The sequence below is a fragment of the Aspergillus neoniger genome (genome assembly GCF_003184625.1).
Source record: "Aspergillus neoniger CBS 115656 unplaced genomic scaffold BO87scaffold_12, whole genome shotgun sequence".
Taxonomy (NCBI): Eukaryota; Fungi; Ascomycota; class Eurotiomycetes; order Eurotiales; family Aspergillaceae; genus Aspergillus; species Aspergillus neoniger.
The window spans coordinates 592,380-610,604 of record NW_020291140.1 but is presented as its reverse complement, the minus strand read 5'-3'; the positions used below and the strand labels follow the sequence as shown (position 1 = coordinate 610,604).

At 49.8% G+C, this 18,225-nt stretch overlaps 6 protein-coding genes across 6 annotated transcripts; 4 read left to right on the top strand and 2 right to left on the bottom strand.

The window, feature by feature from the left end:
* Positions 1 to 3,152: 3,152 nt before the first annotated feature.
* Positions 3,153 to 3,980, top strand: BO87DRAFT_356849 (uncharacterized protein; the record flags this gene model as incomplete). The annotated part of the gene is made up of 1 exon (XM_025621386.1): positions 3,153 to 3,980. A coding segment is annotated over one exon (508 nt), but the record flags the coding sequence as incomplete, so codon positions are not given.
* A 72-nt stretch (positions 3,981 to 4,052) lies between these two features.
* zfpA (putative C2H2 finger domain protein) lies at positions 4,053 to 6,083 on the top strand (the record flags this gene model as incomplete). The annotated part of the gene is made up of 2 exons (XM_025619330.1): positions 4,053 to 4,554; positions 4,615 to 6,083. The coding sequence occupies 2 exons, from the start codon at positions 4,053 to 4,055 to the stop codon at positions 6,081 to 6,083; spliced, it is 1,971 nt and encodes a 656-aa protein (XP_025480979.1).
* A 497-nt stretch (positions 6,084 to 6,580) lies between these two features.
* On the top strand, positions 6,581 to 7,886 carry BO87DRAFT_332553 (putative bis(5'-nucleosyl)-tetraphosphatase). The gene is made up of 2 exons (XM_025620372.1): positions 6,581 to 6,765; positions 6,894 to 7,886. The coding sequence occupies exons 1-2, from the start codon at positions 6,640 to 6,642 to the stop codon at positions 7,803 to 7,805; spliced, it is 1,038 nt and encodes a 345-aa protein (XP_025480978.1). The 5' UTR covers positions 6,581 to 6,639; the 3' UTR covers positions 7,806 to 7,886.
* A 621-nt stretch (positions 7,887 to 8,507) lies between these two features.
* Positions 8,508 to 10,521, bottom strand: BO87DRAFT_434181 (uncharacterized protein; the record flags this gene model as incomplete). Its single annotated transcript, XM_025627702.1, has 2 exons — positions 8,796 to 10,521; positions 8,508 to 8,723 (listed from the first exon to the last, which is right to left on the bottom strand). The coding sequence occupies exons 1-2, from the start codon at positions 10,176 to 10,178 to the stop codon at positions 8,508 to 8,510; spliced, it is 1,599 nt and encodes a 532-aa protein (XP_025480977.1). The 5' UTR covers positions 10,179 to 10,521.
* A 2,982-nt stretch (positions 10,522 to 13,503) lies between these two features.
* Positions 13,504 to 17,021, bottom strand: BO87DRAFT_396099 (uncharacterized protein; the record flags this gene model as incomplete). The annotated part of the gene is made up of 7 exons (XM_025625226.1): positions 13,504 to 13,577; positions 13,645 to 14,398; positions 14,471 to 14,752; positions 14,817 to 15,169; positions 15,217 to 15,382; positions 15,792 to 16,882; positions 16,943 to 17,021. 7 exons carry the CDS (start codon positions 17,019 to 17,021, stop codon positions 13,504 to 13,506), a joined length of 2,799 nt encoding a protein of 932 aa, XP_025480976.1.
* A 200-nt stretch (positions 17,022 to 17,221) lies between these two features.
* On the top strand, positions 17,222 to 18,209 carry BO87DRAFT_375676 (putative small nuclear ribonucleoprotein SmG). Its single transcript, XM_025623107.1, has 5 exons — positions 17,222 to 17,298; positions 17,379 to 17,450; positions 17,640 to 17,714; positions 17,806 to 17,838; positions 17,918 to 18,209. The coding sequence occupies exons 1-5, from the start codon at positions 17,269 to 17,271 to the stop codon at positions 17,942 to 17,944; spliced, it is 237 nt and encodes a 78-aa protein (XP_025480975.1). The 5' UTR covers positions 17,222 to 17,268; the 3' UTR covers positions 17,945 to 18,209.
* Positions 18,210 to 18,225: the final 16 nt, after the last annotated feature.

The window sequence follows — 18,225 nt, the reverse complement described above, 5'->3', positions numbered from 1 at the left end:
CATTTCGTGTAGATGGCCTCCTCTGTGAAGGACAATCAAAAATGGGAGGGGCTTATTCAAGGGACTTTTCACTATAAAGTAGTAGTAATAATAGCCACAGATCGGTTGTTTCTTTGTCCTTTGTTAGTCCTGTCATACTCATGTATTGTGATCGTACGGAAGTATGGGAGGGTATGTAACAACACTACTCAGCCTTGCATGAGCCACAGTGGACCCACTCAACCTGGCAGCCACGATGTCATTTTTCTCATGTTTGACTTGCGTTCCATACCGGTTTGATTGAAATGGGAAGAATGAAGCGACAGCTTCGTGGGACTAAGCCAAGGCATGTCATGATCCTTTTGACAGCCATGCTCTCCTACGGTGAACGTGCGATGGACCGTCGTGTGCCCCCCAACGTGTTCGGCGTATTTGAGGACGGCACTATTGAAATCTATAATATTCCACATTATAGCAAAGTCGTAGATTGCCCGCCCACACACATTCTCTCTTTCTCTCTCGAGTGGAGGGTGAAAAAAATGTGCGGCTCTGTCTATATCGAAAACCCTAGTCCCGTGTTCGTCCAGTTTGGGCAATATGATTGTCCTCGCCCGACGCCCTAAATGAGAATCGTCTTCCCGTCTGGGACAATCTCGGAAGTCTGATTGGATCGAAGAGGGTCGTCGGTCCATGACGCTTCATTTGCCCGTCGTGAGTTACTGACCAATCGTTCCGATCGCTGGAAAATGCACGTTTCTGAAAGGGGTGTTGTTAGGGAGTGGAGCTGAGCTAAGATCGTCAAAAGGACCCATGAGGTCGGCGACTTGAGCGATGGGTGTTCGGAACTGGCGGCCACGGCCCAGATCCAGTTGCTTAGTTTGCTGCTAGTAAGAGTCCTCCACGTCCCTCCTGGATTGAGAACGATCTGAACCACATTGATGGGACGAAGGAAGCGTCCCGCCATGGGCATTTTTTTTCGTTTTTTTTCTTTTTTTTTTTTTTTTTTTTTTTTCACAGCCTGAGGAAAAGAATGACAGATCGACCACTGACGGTAGAATCGATTACCCTTAAACGTTCAAAACGTCTGTTTCCTCTGCGGTGTGTGTTAAGTCAATGACACATTCGCTCGTTTGGATTTCTCCTTGAGGATTCGACTAGATACTAAATGGTTGGACGCGCACTACTAAGCGGATAGGTCACCAAGCACTAAAAGTTGCCCAGTCCGTATCCCCGTGATGGTGTAGCCACTAGCCTATAAAACATAGCAATTATCCGCTCGCAGGAGGTCACATCGTCTAGTGAAAGACATTGAGGAGGGGGGAAAGAAAAATTTTTTGCCACCATCTTATCAGGAACAATGGCCGTGCCATGATTAGCAGGAATGCGGAGGAAGGGAAATAAACAAATATCCAACCGCTAAAACTGCTACGTAACCGACAAGGTTTGGTAGATAGTCAAATGGGCTACCGACAAATTAATGCCAAGTTTTCAACCGAGGATGGACGTATGCCACTACGGACTTGCCGATGACACCTGCGGATACGAATGTCAGGAATGCACGGGGTACGGCGACCCCGTAGTAGGCATCCAGGTCTCCAGATCATTATTTCCTAGTATCGTCCTTAGCTTATATTATTCACTTTTAATTTATTACGATCGATCGCGTAGATACTTGGGTTCTAGACACATTCGAAGGGACGTGTTTCATAAATGACTACGACTTATTCAGGAGTAATGTGGTACTTGGTACGATACGGGCTCGCGAATTCCCCAGTTCGACAGTACCTGACATGCAAGTGGTGCGAAAGACGAAACCACACAGAGGCATGGATAAGAAGTATCCAATTAAAAATCCAAGAGACGATGAATGAAATAGAACAAACTCAAAAAGGAAAAACGGGAGGAGGGGATGCACGGAATTTCGGAAAAGAGCGACTCGATTAAGATTCTGATAGGGCCCAAATTCCAAGGGCGATTGTATGAAATGCTTGCTAGAGGTTAGTAGTTGTGGAGGCTTTGACAAAAGTTTGGGTGGCCGTGGAGTGGATCGCAGATGGGGTTCCCTTATTACCATTTTAGGTAATCATCGGGGAGGACCTCTTGGGTATCGAGCATCTCCGAATAATACTGTATTATTTGGGGTTGTAACGATTACTCCCTACGAGTGTAAGTAGATAAGCACATGCACAATCTGATCAGAAGATTGGTGACTGATTCAGGAAAGAGGGCAAGAAGAAGAAAAATAATGCATTGAACGGACGAATAACTGTTTACAGTATCGTGTAGAGGAAATCGAATGGAAACAACCAAACACAATAATCGACAGATTATTTTCTGATAGAGGATAAGGGAAGAAAAAGTATTGAAGGATAAAAATGAGCATATGAATCTATCCTTACGATATTATTCGTGAGCAGATCACTTTAAAATGAAAATGACCTAAAGAAAATAAAGAAAAAGGGGAAATAAAATGAGAAAGAAGAAGAAAATCAAAATAGAATAAGGAAAAAGAAAAAGTAGAAAAAAAAAAATCCCAAGCAACAGAAAGTTATCCTGCAAGTGAACCCTCCGGCTGGCAGTGCAGGAAGGATGATGCATGATGGCTAGTGGTAATACTTATTTTCGTACACTGACTTGACCCGACTAGCAGTACGGCGTATCGAGGTGCTAATAATACCACATACCTGACCTACTCCTACCACTTGGTTTAGGCCCGGTTCACTGCCTGCCCCTGCTCGCCCGGCATCTCCACCTTTGCAGTTCTACTTTGCCTACTAGCAGCGTTACCCCTGTTCCTTTTTTTTTTTACCCTTTTCTTTTCTTTTCTTTTTATTTTCCAATTTTATTTTAATTCTTTTCTTTTTTTTCAGTCCTCCACTCTAGTTAGTTAGTGGTTAGTTAGTGGTCCTTCCCTCCCCACCACCCACCACCCACTAACCATCATCATCATCATCACCACCACCACCATCATCATCGGCATCACTCACACCCACACCCACAACCCACCCCAGTCCGTTTGGAACCGCGCTAAACACTAGGCTCTACTGCTCCCCTGTCGCGATGGTGCACGCAAACCCCCCGCCCCAGTACTATCTAGTCGGGCGATGGGCTCGACTCTTACTTTTTAGTGTGGTTTTTCCTTAGTTCGTCCGTAGTTGGTCAATCCCAGTCCAGTCCACTGAATATCCACTCCGTAAAGTCCTACACTGCGCGACTCATAGGGCCAGCAATCATATAACATTTATCTATGCTTTTACTCCCTCCCTCCCCCCTCCATCTGATCTTCCTCTTCCATCCTCATTCCGCATTCCTCTTTCTCCCTCACATCCGGGTCGGACCTTGGTGAAGCTGTCAGCGAGACAACTCTCCCATTACCATTACAAAAAGGGAATCGTTACCTACTTTGTTCCTCCTCTTCTACCTCCTCTGCAGTGCCCTCTCCTTCTTCCTCAAAGCAGTGTCCCACCTACCTTCTTTTATTTTTACCTTTCCAAAGACCCCATTGCTTCGCACCTCATCATCCATCTTCTGCTGCTTGCGGTGTTAAACTTTTGCTGCCTCTTCTGCCTCCTCAGCGCCCCAAGATTCGGATCTGCAAGTGACAACACACTTCGTCGCCTTGCAGTTGGTACATCCAAACCCCGAGCTTTAGACACGTTTTTCGAAAGCTCCCTCTTTTGACCTCTTTGGAAAATTCCCCGAACCTCGTTTGGAGCTTGCTCGTCTCGTCACTACTAGGCTCCCGCTAAATACCAAGACTATCAAGCCATAGTAGGTTCCCCGAGCGGGCCGTTCCCAATCTTTGAACTCAATAACATTCTCTCCCAAGCCCTCGGGTCCAGGGGAGTCTTGCCGGACATTAATTCCATGCCATTGATTGAGACATCAGATTGCTAACGCTCATCATCTTGCAGATCGGTTGCATCCCTCCTCTTCTTCTACATTAACCCTCGCATCCTCCCACCTGGAAGCCAAGGAACGAACCAACCACTGCACGGAGCGTGGGCATGCAATCTCACGCAGACAACTCCGACTTCGTACTATTCCCTACCCACTTCACCGGTGACAACAAAATGCTGGCTTTGGATTCGTCCAGACAGCAGCAGCATCCCCCATACTTCCAGTCCTACCCCATGGATCCTAGCACCTTTATCGATCCTCTTGCCTTCCATGTGGACGATCTAGGTTTCAGCCAGACCCACGACCCATCCGGTGTACCGCAGTCCTCCAACTACGGTACGCCGCCTGTCTACTCGGAGTCTTACTCGGACCCCAATAAAGCTGCCGGATTTCCACCCATGCCCGCCACTCCCCCGTCCCTGCCTTATACTTCTGACCACTTCATTCCTGGACTTTCTACTGCGTCTGGTCCCTCGGTTGCAAGCGCCTCCTCCTCCGCCATCGGATCGCCCAGTACGGGTTCTGCGCATGTCATCTCGGAAGACTGGGTCCAGACAACGAATGGCTTGGGGCTTCCCACTGCGGTCATGAGTGACTTATTCCCCAATGAGTATTTCGGCAACACACTGGACTCGGAGGGTTTCTATCAGCAAAAATGCCCAGAAAGCTTTGTTGGTGGGTTACAAGGTCCGATACACTGTCCTCCGGCCCCTGCTGACCACTAGATTACCTCAGACCCGTCTGTTATCCAGCCAATGCTACAGCAACATCCCATCCACCCACCCACCATCTCATTCCCGGAACAGCCTGATTATGTGGTATCGCAAAGCGCGTTCCTTCCCCAGTCCCCTGACCCTTCCCACCTCCATCCTTCGGAGAGCTACGGTGCGAACCAACCGTTCGCACAGCACCCCAATGTTGTGCCGACCTCTTCCCCTTCCATGGCTCCTGCCCTTCCCCAGTCACGACCACCTTCCTCCTATGACCGGAGGTCATCAGTTTCGTCGGTTCAGTCCCAGCGCTCTCATCCGAGCCCGGCTGCCAGTATCGCAGAGTCCGACGATGACACCAAGGAAAAGGGCCGATGCCCTTTCCCGGAGTGCAGACGTGTTTTCAAGGACCTCAAGGCTCATATTTTGACACACCAGTCAGAGAGGCCCGAAAAATGCCCCATCGTCACCTGCGAATACCATATCAAGGGGTTCGCACGCAAGTATGACAAGAACCGCCATACTCTTACTCACTACAAAGGAACGATGGTTTGCGGTTTTTGCCCGGGGTCTGGGTCACCCGCGGAAAAGAGCTTTAACAGGGCGGACGTCTTCAAGCGCCACTTGACATCCGTGCATGGCGTCGAACAGACACCACCCAACTGCCGGAAGAGGAGCCCAGCTGCAGCGGCAAGCAAGGGAGCATCTAACTACAGCCCCGATGCGACCGGCAAGTGCTCAACTTGCTCCGTTACGTTCAGCAACGCCCAGGACTTCTACGAGCATCTGGACGACTGTGTGCTTCGGGTTGTCCAACAGGAAGAGCCCAGCGAAGCCATCAACCAGAAGCTGCTTTCCGAAGTTGATGCGGATGAGGAGGTGCAAAAGACGATGGAGAAACACAACTTGAACGACACGGCTGGCACCGTCGACATATACAATGACGAATATGATGATGACGATGATGACGCTTACGAATATTCGAACCTGCGCTCGGGCAAAGGCTCCCTGAAGAGCACCAAGGGATCAGGGGCGGTGGCCCGTCCTATTCTGGGCGTCAACAACGCTGTCACGAAGGGTTCGTCCAATGCCAATGCTAAGATGCGTGCAACTACATCCAAGCGACGAAACAACCGCGATCGTTACCCCCAGTCCTGGGGTTGCCCTAGCAGCAGCATCAAAACGAAGAAGCGTGTCCTCTGTGTCTTTGATGGACAGCGCCGTCTGTGGAAGGACGAGATGATGCTCGACAATGAGTTCGAAGTCCGCGTCAAGCTTCCGGGTGGTGCAGGGGATGGCACTAACCGCGAGGCTTACGTGACTGACTTGGATGTCGAGACACTGAAGCGTGCGGAGGGTGTTCTCAGTGCCAATGACGAAGAACGCGGCCCTTGGGTCGACAATCAGTCCACCCAGCTCATTGGACAACCGGCTGTTTTGCTGCCTGATACGTACCGGCCGCATGACGCTGAGTCCATGGATATGACCTACTAAGCCCGGAGGAAGACAGGACTCCATTTCCATCCATTCCCCCTCTTTTGTTCGATTCTGACTGTCATATTTTGCATATTGTGGGTTTTGCATCTGTGGCATGACGAGAGCGATTTTTTTTGTGTTCGACCAGTTTTATCTTGATACCACCACTCTGCAGATCTTTCTTGTTCTATTGATGGGCACCCATGGAGGCTGCGCCCGTGGTCCTGTAATAATATCCCCTATGTTTACTTCTGGTTTTGGTTATGGATTGGGCGTTTGGGAAACTAAAACGAGACTATCTTGGAATGCAGGCCATATCCTACTTTAAATTGGGAAGGTATATTCTTCAGAATGTAAGATTCGCAATTGAGCAAGCATATATATCGTTGCCTCTATTTGAACAGCGTGAACAAGGTTTCAGCAGTAGATCTATCTATCTATCCGTAGTCGGGCCGGCCAGCGATCGGAGTCTTCTGCCCGCCTTTTGCCCCACACTTTCCCCTTCCCGCGGATGTCGCATGGCAGATTGCCTTCCTGATCAACAACCCAGATCACACACACACGCCCTCGCAAGATGCAGTTGGGTCTCTCCGAAAGCCTGTCTTCCCTGGTAAGCAGGCGATTTGTCGCTGCCAGGGATGCCGGTCACTTAATCTTCTCTTCGACGCATCTTGCGACCGTCCACACATCAAGCATACCGGTAACTAAGCCACCCCCATCCATCCCCGCACCACACACACACACACATACACATACGTTCTCTCAGTCACTGTCCGTTCTACTGTCTCCGACTCCAGCTTACTGACTTTTCTCTCTTGTGCTGTCTAGTATCAAGTTCGCTATTGCCCGGCTCTTGCGAAGAAACCCACAGGCGCCCCTAAGCCTGACAAGGCCCCCAGTGGCCCGAAACCCGATCCCTTCCAAGATCCGTCTCCCGACCTTCTCCTCGCTCAGATCCCCCGTGAGAACCCGTCACACGTGCTGGTCTTGAACAAATTCCCTGTAATACCGAATCACTTTATTCTTGCTACGAAGGCGTGGCAGTCGCAGACAGACCTCCTCGACAAGGAAGACCTGGAAGCCGCATATGCCTGTATCAAAGCATGGGCCGAGGGAAGTCAGCCGGAGGGCCAAGGGAGCAAGAAACTCTTTGCCTTCTTCAATTCTGGTGACGAGAGCGGTGCAAGTCAACCTCACAGACATCTACAGTTTCTTCCCGTCGAAGCCATGGCACAAGGTGACTCTGAAAACTGGCAGCCCCTGATTGACGCCGTGGCCCGGCAGCCTACATCCAGCGGGACTGGTTACCAACATTTGGCTCAGGTGCCTTTTGCGCATTTTGCTCGTCCCTTGCCACCAAACCCCTCTAGTGAGACTCTCCATCAGATCTACCTGTCTTTGTACAGAGCGGCAGTAGCAACGGCAAAGGGAGGCCTCAGTGACGCCGGCCAAGTCACTGGTCCTGCTGCCATTAGTTACAATCTTGCTATGACCGAGACAACCATGATGATCTGCCCGAGGCGGAGTGAAAGTGCCCGGATTCTGGTTGACTCGACAGCAGCTGTAGATGTCGCCGAGGCGGGCGTTGTCGCACTTAATGGCACAGTCCTTGCTGGTACCCTGATGGTCAAGGCCGAGGCCGAATGGGACGAGTTGCGTCGGAACCCTACTTCGCTACATAATGTGCTTGCAGCTATTGGATATCCTCAGCCAGATGCGCGGGAAGTTTCTTTGTTGTAGATCGATATGAGCAGTGATATGACTTGATTAGATATTTTGCATGATAGGTATATTGAATAGAAGTAATTGAGCGTCTTTGCGGCAGACTTGTAGCAGGACTACGCATAGCAATATGCAATCCTCGGTCTGTATGGTTTCATATTCAGGAGTGTTGAACGGCCATCGAACAAGAGAGTCTTAGTAGGAGCTGCTACTTAGCTGAGTCCGAGTAAGCTCAAGGGTAGACAATCCGCCACGGACGCATCAGCTTACACTTACAGACCAACTACTACTAGTACTTAACAGAGAAGTCTTGGATAGAAAGAAGCTAATCACGTGGCGAGGCAGTAGCTGGAAGTTGCGATGGCAGCTTCTCTATTAGTCTCCTGCCAATTTCCTCCTGGATTCCGTTGACAACCCCCAAACCGATCATGATTGTATGCTCAATCCACAACACTCCTAGTAGTTCTATCGGACCAAGTGAATTCTATCTGACTGAGAGAATAGACAACGATAATGGAGACAACACAACTGGCCCTTTACTATCCCCGATTCTGCTTCGATATCGCCCTCCCCACTCTTCATTTGTTCACTGATCGCTCCCTCACAATAGGTGAGTCTTTCTTGATTGCAAGTCCATTTGACACTGAAAAGGCTCTCAACCGACGGAGTTTATTAGGAATCTTTGGCAACCCATTATAACTCTCCCCACTCCAATCAACCTTACATCTTCACGCCATGGACTTCGCACCACTTCTTTTTGCAGGTAGCATTTCCAAAATGATAGGTTCCTCCATGGGCTCTGATATACTGAGCCACCCTCTTCCATGAAACCTTTGGCAATTGATTGTCAATGCGAGCCCAGCAGAAGGAGTAACGGCTTTTGTCATGGCCCGTGGTTTCTGACAACACGTTAACCGCCTCACAGAGAAGACGAATCTACCGTGAATCAGTACCAGCTTCATGCACACCTAGGAGGATAAACAAAAGTAACCGGGATAGGTGACTTACGTCGTTTTGGTGCCATTGTGGCTTCCTCACGCGTTGCTCTTTAGACTTTGTCAACGTGCGGAATCTGCCACGAAGAGTCGACTCGGCCTCCTTGAACCCGCCAATCCTTTTGATATCTTTATATGACAACCCACGGAGCTTGCAGTCAATTAAGAATGCGTTTCTCTTGTCACGGAGGCACGTAAGTGGCCTGCCAAGTAGTTTCCCCTGGTTAACGTGGCTTATGTCACTGGAACTCGGTAGCGACCAAGGCTCATTAAGTCTATACCGACCCTCATGGTGTTGGTAGGAACTGGTGATAGGGAAGGATTCATCACACCCTTGGTTGGCTGCACATCCACTTCCGATCGAAAGCATGGCTGGGCAATCAGCCCTTTGGGAGCCCCATGGGAGGAGTAGGGACTGGGAAGCGCTTGAACCGTCATTCACGAATGTGGACGGATCCAGATGAACGTTCGCTGCCGCAAGCTGAGCCAGTGCGCTGTTGATTTCTCCGTAAGATTGCGCCTCATTCGACAGGTTCCCTGCGTCCCATGTGGATAGACCAGAACTAGTGTCTTCATTGGATGAGTGCGATAGCTGATGAACCTGCGCAGCTAGCAAAGGAAGTGATGTCCTAGCTGCATCAAGAATACTATCTGCAGCTGGTGCTGGAATCTCAAGTGACGACTTTGGGGACTCAGATAGTGCTATTTCTTCCACGCTTGTCCACTCTCCTTCAAGAAGAGGCGCACTGTCCTGAGATATGCATTCATCGAGGATAGTTATGGGTGCCCTGAGTGGTGTTTCCCCCTCCGCCAGAAGGGATGGGACGGGCTCGCTGATCGCAAAATGATCATTCATATCATCGGCCTGGTGGTTTTTATCAGAAGCAGCATCGCTGGAATAAAGATTATCATCGGCGAATAATGTCTGTGGAACGCGTGGATGGGGATCAAGGATCTCGAACTGACAGCCATCCTCAACTTTAATGAAGTGCATTATCTCCTGCGGCTTGTTGTGATGAGTCTGCTCTTCAGATAGAAACTGAAGCCCGTGTGCTGCTGCTGCGGTTCTTCCGGGTTCGAAGACTGAATAACAGTTGGGAAAACAATAAGGGCACCCTATCTGAGGCAAGTCTCGCATTGTCATGTCGTTGCTCGTCATCTTGATGTAATGTGTATGCAGTTGCTCGTCGTTCTCCATGAGGTGATGTGTATGTTCGCGTTCAAGGTGTATCACAGAGAGCTCTGAGGTGGTGTCTTGCCAGGTAGAAGGCCTTCCATGGGAGAGTGACTCGCGGTTGTCTAGGAAGAAGAGATGGGAATGAAAGTCCAACGCAGTAAGGCTTTCCATACGGGCAACTGCCTTTCGGTCCCTTGAAGCGACCAGGACGCGCAGCATGGCTTTAAACAGAGACCAATATCTTCTTGCTCTCTTCACCGCTACTGTCCCCTATGCTCTGGATAGACGTTGGGCAAATACTATGCATTGGATCCTGGTGTCAGGTCATGCACGCTATCAGGCTACTAGGGCACCTGCAGGGACTGTTGTGGCTGCTCAGTACACCAAGATCTATATGGAGGGGTTTCACTTTCTCGGATGACTCACCAATAAGGGCTGAGTGTTGTTGACTCTGCGATTGTTTGATTTTCCAAATTGAGTTGCAAGGAACCAATGACCGAAGGTCTCAAGATCAGACGGGCTTTCCCTGAAGGCAACACGACTGAGCGGTGGAGGAAGTAATGGGCACAAGGCGCCTCTGACGGTGTGGTTCCCGCCTTCTCTGCAGTTGCTCGACGACCGAATGAGTGATGCTTCTTCTTGTCCGCCACAGATGGAATGGCAATGATGTCTCAGAAGTCTAGCCTCTTAGGCAACAGTTGCCATTCGAGAAGTAGCTGGACAGGGCTCATGGAACTCACGGTTCGCTCTATGAGAGGTGATGTCTTATCCAACTGAGGATGTAGAAGGCTGTCTCAGTTCCCAAGGTAACGACACAACACCGCGCTCGAGGACAAGAGAGATCTGACTCGAGAACACCGGAGCTTTTCAACATCAATATAAAGCCATATTGATGACCCTTTCACGCCCTCACGCATTAGGCCCCTGAATTACATGGCTACCATGTTCCGATATGGCTTGAACTGTTCGCATCGCCGTGAGCTTAACCCTTGTTCTTTCCAAGTTTATATCGGCCTGAACGCTAAAAAATAGCTGACCGAGGCACTATACCCTTTTCTGTTCAAAAAAGGCATGAGAATTACGGAACAAGATCAATTACGGCACATGGTTCGGTTTAACACAATCTCCCAAACTCCCATAACGATCAGTCAGACTCTACTTTTGCAGTTTGCCGCGCATAGTCCGAATGACGATCCTCGAAAGAAGAGCCATCTTCTGTGGCGCAGAAGATGAACTCTGGGAAAGGGGAACTCAAAGTTCTGGTGTTCAGACGAAGTTGAACTGGTGTGGTTGTTTTGCAGCAGTGGACGCCAATCGGGTAGCTACATAGGGCTTTGTTCGCACATCCGCTTTATCCTACCATCCTCAGGCGATGCGGTGGCTGCGACCTCATACCAAAGAATCCAGAACACTTATTACCTCCAGAAAATGGGACGTTTGGCCGGACGGTTCGGAAATCTCCCGTTCGGATCTGCAGGTGTGGTTTTCTCCGCCATTGGCTCGACTGACATGCTTTATCTGACTGCTTTCTTTTGCCCTAACAGCTGCGGACTTTTTAAACCCGCGCTACCGCACAAGCCGGAATCAAACTGCATATGCAGATCATTCCCATCATTCAGGTATCCACCAGAGCTCAGACAACTGCACGCTACCTAGGGCCTATGTATTCTGAAGATCAAAAGTGCCGCAGAAGCTGTTCCCATGAAGACCAATAACAAGGGAGCAAGTAGAAAGTTGGAAAGAGCAGCGTCCGTGTTGGTCCTGCAGGATAAGGTTTCCCGATTCACCGCTTGATTCCATCCAAATACATTGCACCCCAGCTTTCACCGGGTCCTGCCAGCCCCAAACGCTTCTGCATCCGTCATTGTGCAAATCAGACGTGCCCATATGTCATGGCGAAGCAGTGGGCGCAAATGTCGGTCGGAGATTAAGCTTAACCCGCTCTTCAAGCCAAACGTCGGATGGGTCTCCGGTTTGCTCCCTAGACCCCAGAGAAGTGAAGTCCGGCTTGAGAGGTCGACAGGATCTGCATGAGCCATTTCTTCCGGACATCCAACCTGGTGACAGGGTACTTCTGGAATTTACATCATACGGCACCTACACATAACATCTCATGGTACTTTCTGGCCTCACTTCCACCACTGTCGTCTCGCACAATGCAAGACAATGCAAACAATCCCTGATCAAGAACAAAAGAAAAAGCAAAGACAAACCACACTCAAACCCCCCTGATCCCTACCAGGATCAGAATTTCCTTCCCCGCACGATCGTTATTTCGCTCCGTGTGGCTCATTGCAGATCTATCATGTGCACTGTATGTTTGCACCTGCTGGAAATCCTATGTATAGTCTGTGTGGGTCTTCCCCCCGGACACCATCCCCAAGCATGTGCACATATACACGCGTACATGTATGTATGTATGTGTGCACGGGCTGCAAATGGGCTTTTTGTGACTTACCGGGGGTGGGGGATGGAATGGGGTGGTGACAGAACTAATTTCCTCTATAGACAGGGGAGCTTACTAGCCTGTCCAAGGTCAACACAAAGAAGAAGGGAAAGACAGAAAGTACTGACCTGGTCTGGCCTAGCCTGACGCACTGGATTTTTTGAGAGTTGCACACACCTTCCCTGCGGGAATCCCGGATGTTGGGTAGAAACGGTGACACCGTCGGGATGAGCATGTTTCACGAGTTTCACCACACCCTTTCCTTTTCGCTGAGAGACTAGACCAGTCCAGCACGGTCCACTCACCACGTATCCTTGAGGAACAAACCGGAAAAACAAAAAATAGAAGAAGAATATCATTAAGGAGACACAATGCGTGGGATGGTGGCGGTAGGGATCTGAGCGTCCCATTGATGATGACAATAATGAATTATTCTACGACCCGCTGCAAATTCCCGGGATGAGCATGCGTAAGACTAGCTCAGATTGACGAGCTTGAACCTGAAGAAATTCGGAGAAATAACAGAAAAAACTACAGTGGGGACTGTCGGTGCTAAGGAAGCAAGTAGGGGAGGAAGACGGCAGTAGTCTTTCTCTTATGTCTGTTCCCGCTGCAGCTGCCGTCGTTCCGGTTTGCTGACGACGGGCCTTCCTCCTGCTGCTGCTGCTGGCTTGCGGCAATGGCGTGTCTGTCTTCTTTGAAATCTTTTTTTCTAATTCACGTTCATTGCGTGAATCATGACTATAATCTGCTTGCAGTTTTGCTTTTTCCTGCTTTTTGCTGTTCATGTCCTCAGCAAACCCTGGCTGGTCGAGGCGTGAATGGAGGTATTCCTTCCTACTGGGAGCTCGGGAACTAATTTGTTATTTCCACATGTATGTATGCTAGAACCCTGCGCGGGTGTCGGTAGATGACAGTTCCATCCCTCAACAGCCAGGCCATCCATTGCCCTACGCAAAGTGGATAGATGGTTAGATCGTCGCAGGCCCCAGCTGGCCGCCATTTTTCCGGCCCTTGGCATAAGGATATGATTGTACAGGGGATGATGGTTCATGCAGGAATGATAGTAAGTAAAGAATGGGGTCCGCCAGGGTAATTTCAGGGTACTTCGCTTTCCTGCGTCCGTCCGCCGTAGCTCTGGTACCGGTCCAAAAGCCGGTCCATCAGCAGCACTGTGACTTTCGTCAGCAGATGGATCTAAGCATCCTTTCCATCCCCAATGCATGGCTAGTAGCTCACCCATGAACAATGTAAGAGTAAACGCATATAATATGGCGGGGGATGTCATGAAAGAATAGACGAGCGGAAAGTGACGAGAGAAACTCATTAGGCTTCCAAGGAGCATACCAAGGGACACGCGGGCCGCTGCGCTGATGCCCATACATCTGCGGAGCGTGTGGCGACGCGCTAATAAAACAAAAGCACCAAAGAACATCATGGAGAGTGACGCCACGGCAAAATAGTACACATAGACGAATTCTAGGAGGGCCATATACCCTCTCAGCAGCTGCTCACTACTCAAGCGGCCAGGATCAGGGTGGTTCGAAGGCATGATCCGCATGGTGGAGAACAGCGCCGCAGTTACATTCCCTACCAGGTCACTGAGCATGTCTCGGGCGATGGGGACTTGGCCCGTCCGACGGGAGGGACAAAGCGGGTGATTGGGGAGATCATCCAAGATCCGGGAGATTGTAACCTGTTCGTTTACGGCCCCTCGGCTATAGTCGATTTCCATATCAGCAATGGTGGCTCGAAGAATTTGGATGGCGTAGTCGGGTCTGGGCCGTGGGTCTTCACAAGCCCATAAAATGGTTTCCGCTAGGTACCGGAGTTTCAATGTGATATCCAGACTTAAGGCAAGGATCTGAGACCCTTCAAGGAGTAGAATGAGGACCACATGGAATGGGAAATGTAGCTGGGCCCATATTTGCTGAGAATACTTGCCCAGAACACGTCTGGGAGAAAGGTCGAAGTAAGCTTGCCACAAGAAGTACTGAGATTGACATATTAGGATTCCGATTAGAATAGAACTGAACAGTGGGTCAGTCAATCATCGGGGCCATACCACACTAGTTGTAACGCCTAGGATATGGACAAACGACCACTTCGTCCAGCCACCAGGGCCTACTGTCCGGTTGACGAGCCTAGTGACAGATATGACACCTTCACCGATTATGATCAGAGTTAGGAGGCCCATTCTTGTGTTGAGATGGGTATCTTGAAGTCCAATCCCAGGTGTGGCGCTTGAAGTTCCCATTACTACCCACATCTCGACCCCAAACAGAACAAACCAAACGGTCCAAATATAGGGGTTGACTCCTTCACGGGGACGGAAGGCATAATACATCTACAGCAAGTCAGTTTGACAAGGGTACGAGCTAACCGATGGTTGTCTGCCTTGGATAGCTTACCAGGAGGTAGGTCAAACTTGAGACAAATTGCATCCCGGCAATGATGGATACGCCCCGAGCTGCAGGTATCATACGCCGTCGAAGAAACACGGCGTTCACAGTGTATTGCAAGGCGAGTAAGAGCCGACTGCCACCGAGGATAAGGCTCAAGGACTGGAAGGCCCAGACATTTTCTGGCTGAACACGTGTGGTGAACCTTGAACCTGCCGATGCAAATCCAACCATAGCAGCCAATTGAATGGCCTTGCAGATTCTCTCGAAGATCGAGTCTCGCGCGAAACGGATATCAAATAGTGTGACTTGAAGCCAGGTAAACCAGATGATCCCGAGGAAGCCAATGTAGGCCCACAAAGCTGGCAGCATCAGTTTGTGATCAAACCATGTTAGTGAGCTGGTATACCTTCTACGTTGTTGATTTCATGTGTAGCTGTAAAGGTGGAGAGATTTGCAACGAAGAACAAGTCAAAGAATAGCTCGATGGGTGTTGCCTCGGATTGTTGACGGAGATGCGGAAGATCTCCATCCTTCTCGTCAATTGGCGACTCAATGAACGCAATGACACTACGCTGCCTATTGAAGTTAAGAAATCACTCAAGTACCATCTCGCCTAACCGAAAGTCCAACTTACTGCGTGGCTGCTCTGGCACGCCTATTTCTACTCAACGGTTGGTCAAACCAGGACTTGAAGGGTATTGGTATCATAGTGACGGGCCTTAGGGAAGCTAGACAACTAAACGATGGGTATCATGAAATATAAAGTAAGAACAGTCCTAGTCGGTGGTCGTCAAGAAATTGGCGCAGTCGATCGGTTTCGATACGAAGAGCAACTGGTGTTGTCTCGGAAAGAGCGATGGTGATGCTCTTGGACAGGGACTTCAAAGAGGCAGCCACCGCAGACCGTGCAGAAGGCGTCAATGAAGCATTTTTGAAGCATCAAGGCTCCTCATGCTCAGAGTTGTTTGCAGATGCTGTCACCGAATTTCCAAGACCCTCCAAGCCTCGCGAACTCGCCATTTCATCGGCTGTAGAGAGGTTCCCATCCGAGCCAGGAGTGATTCCAGCCTCCTGCTTAAGCTTCTCGTAATTATCTCCGGCTTCTTTGATCAAAGCCTGGATTTCCACTTCACGAACAGCTATGTCCGCCTTCTCTTTCCTCAGTTCCTCCATACGGTCGATCATCTGAGCCTTTGACTTCTCTAGGACCGCCAAGTTCATACGCAAACGCTCGAGTGAGTTCGACAGACGGGGTAACGAGGTCATCTTGGGCGGAGTGCGCGGACGGTCAATAGGATCTCTGCTCGCACCCATAGCAGCTCGTGCCTGACTGGCGTCGTACGCTGCTTTTTCCTCCAAGTCCGAATCATCCTCATCCGACAGACCTTCGGCATCATCAATAAGTTCACGCATTTCTTCCCGCTGTTTTCGCTTTTGCTCTTTCTCTGCTTTCCTCCCAAGGGATATACGTCCGTCCTCTACAAACTCCTCAAATCCTTCTGCGAAATCTTCATCGTCACGGACGAGCCTCGTATCCTCTCGCCGCGCCTGAAGATCCCAGTCGTCCTCTTCCATATCATCCTCAAGGGAAATGAAGTCTTTCTCGGTGGAAAGTGCCGCCTCTTCCTTCGCTAACCGGGCTCTCCGAGCTTTCTTTTCTCTAATCTCTGCTTCGCTGGGAATAGCAGCAGGAGTTGAAACCTTCATGACCTCACCAAACTTTGCAGCGACATCAATTGTCTTCTCTGATTCATCCTCAGCTGCGGGCTTCGGCGTAGAGGGTGTCGAGTTTCGGAGCTCTTTTAGATATTCGTCATTGTAACTCGGCCTATCCTGCTCAGGCCCTACCCGGAGGGGAATCTGACCACCTGCACCCGACGGTGTCAAGGATCGCTGAAATGCGCTCTTCTCTATAGCCCGTTTCGCGAGCCCAGGTCGTTTGGGAATGACAACTTCGCTTTCCTGGTCGTCATCGTCGGCCATCGAGGTACTGCCGGGGCCGAACGAAAGGCGCATCTTCGACTTTTGCTTCGTTTTCGAAGTCGGAGGACGTTTGACAACAGGTCCAGAGTCTACCAGGCTTCCATTAGTATATCCATCACGTAAAGTTGAGCTTGTTCGCAGATACCAACCTTGCTCGTCGGCGTCATTTTCCTCATCATCGCCACCAATTTTGCGGGGCTTTCGGCGATTTGCAAATTGGGAACTCATTGTCAAAGCGAATGAAAAATCTTAGTAATCTCCTTGTTCGAACCGAGTCCCCAGCTATAAAATCAGCCAAAAGCCTGAAAGATGAAACCCCGCTGGCGTCACTTGCAGCTCCGCGATTCTTTGGAGCTTGCGGGAACATCATTCTTCCGGGCCCAGCTGATTCCCACTGCTTGTATCTCAAAGTTCCGCAACGCGCCCGACTCGCCGTTACGATAGGACAGTTAGACCCCAGAACACACCATTCAAGATGCCTCAAGCCCAACCCGAGTTGAAGAAGGTATATTATTCGCGATTGATTTTCCGTCCACCTTCCCCCGGTACAAAGCACCGAAGCTAACATTGCGGTTTTCCAAACAGTACATGGAAAAGCGGGTATTCTGCCAACTGAACGGCAACCGCAAAGTTATTGGTATCCTGCGAGGCTATGATGTACGTCGCGCCTGTGTCCCTCGGTTCCTACTTTCCTGCCTGCTGTGTCGCTGCTATACGAGTTGATGTGCCTTGGATGGGGTCGAATATCGGTGATATTCTTGGTTCAATCCGTGAAGTGAAAGAGGGGGCGGGGAGAGTCTGTGTATGTGTGTGCAGATTACTGACGTCTGCGCTTTTATTATCCAGGTGTTCATGAACATCGTCCTTGATGAGGCTTTCGAGGAGAAGCAGGGTGGAGAGAAGGTCGCTATCGGCATGATTGTATGTGACTTTTACCATTCCCGGACATACACGGTTTGCTTTGGAAACTGGGATGGGCAGAAAGCTAATGACGGTCTGTTCGTCTTTCTAGGTCATTCGCGGTAACTCGGTTGTCATGCTCGAGGTTAGTATTACCTGCCATGGGACTACGATTGCTGGCGTGCTTTATCAGGAGACTAATGTGTTGTCTTCTACATTTATAGGCTCTGGAACGTATCAGCGACAAATAAAGTGCTGCGGGTGGACGGGGAAAGTCAACATGTCTTTTTATACCTTCACTGTGGGAAATGATTTAATTGCAAAGGAGTTCACGGGTTGGTTGCTCACGGAATGATCGATGGCATCTCGCTTTCAAAAGGAAACAGAAAAGAAATCTTCATTTCAAACAATTTACGAGAAACACTTTACGCACAAAGAGATCTGGAACATACCAGATTACGGCATCCTTACTTAAGAGGGAGATGGGTACATTGTCCCAACGCAATGATCCATGACAGCTAGTCAGTTATGG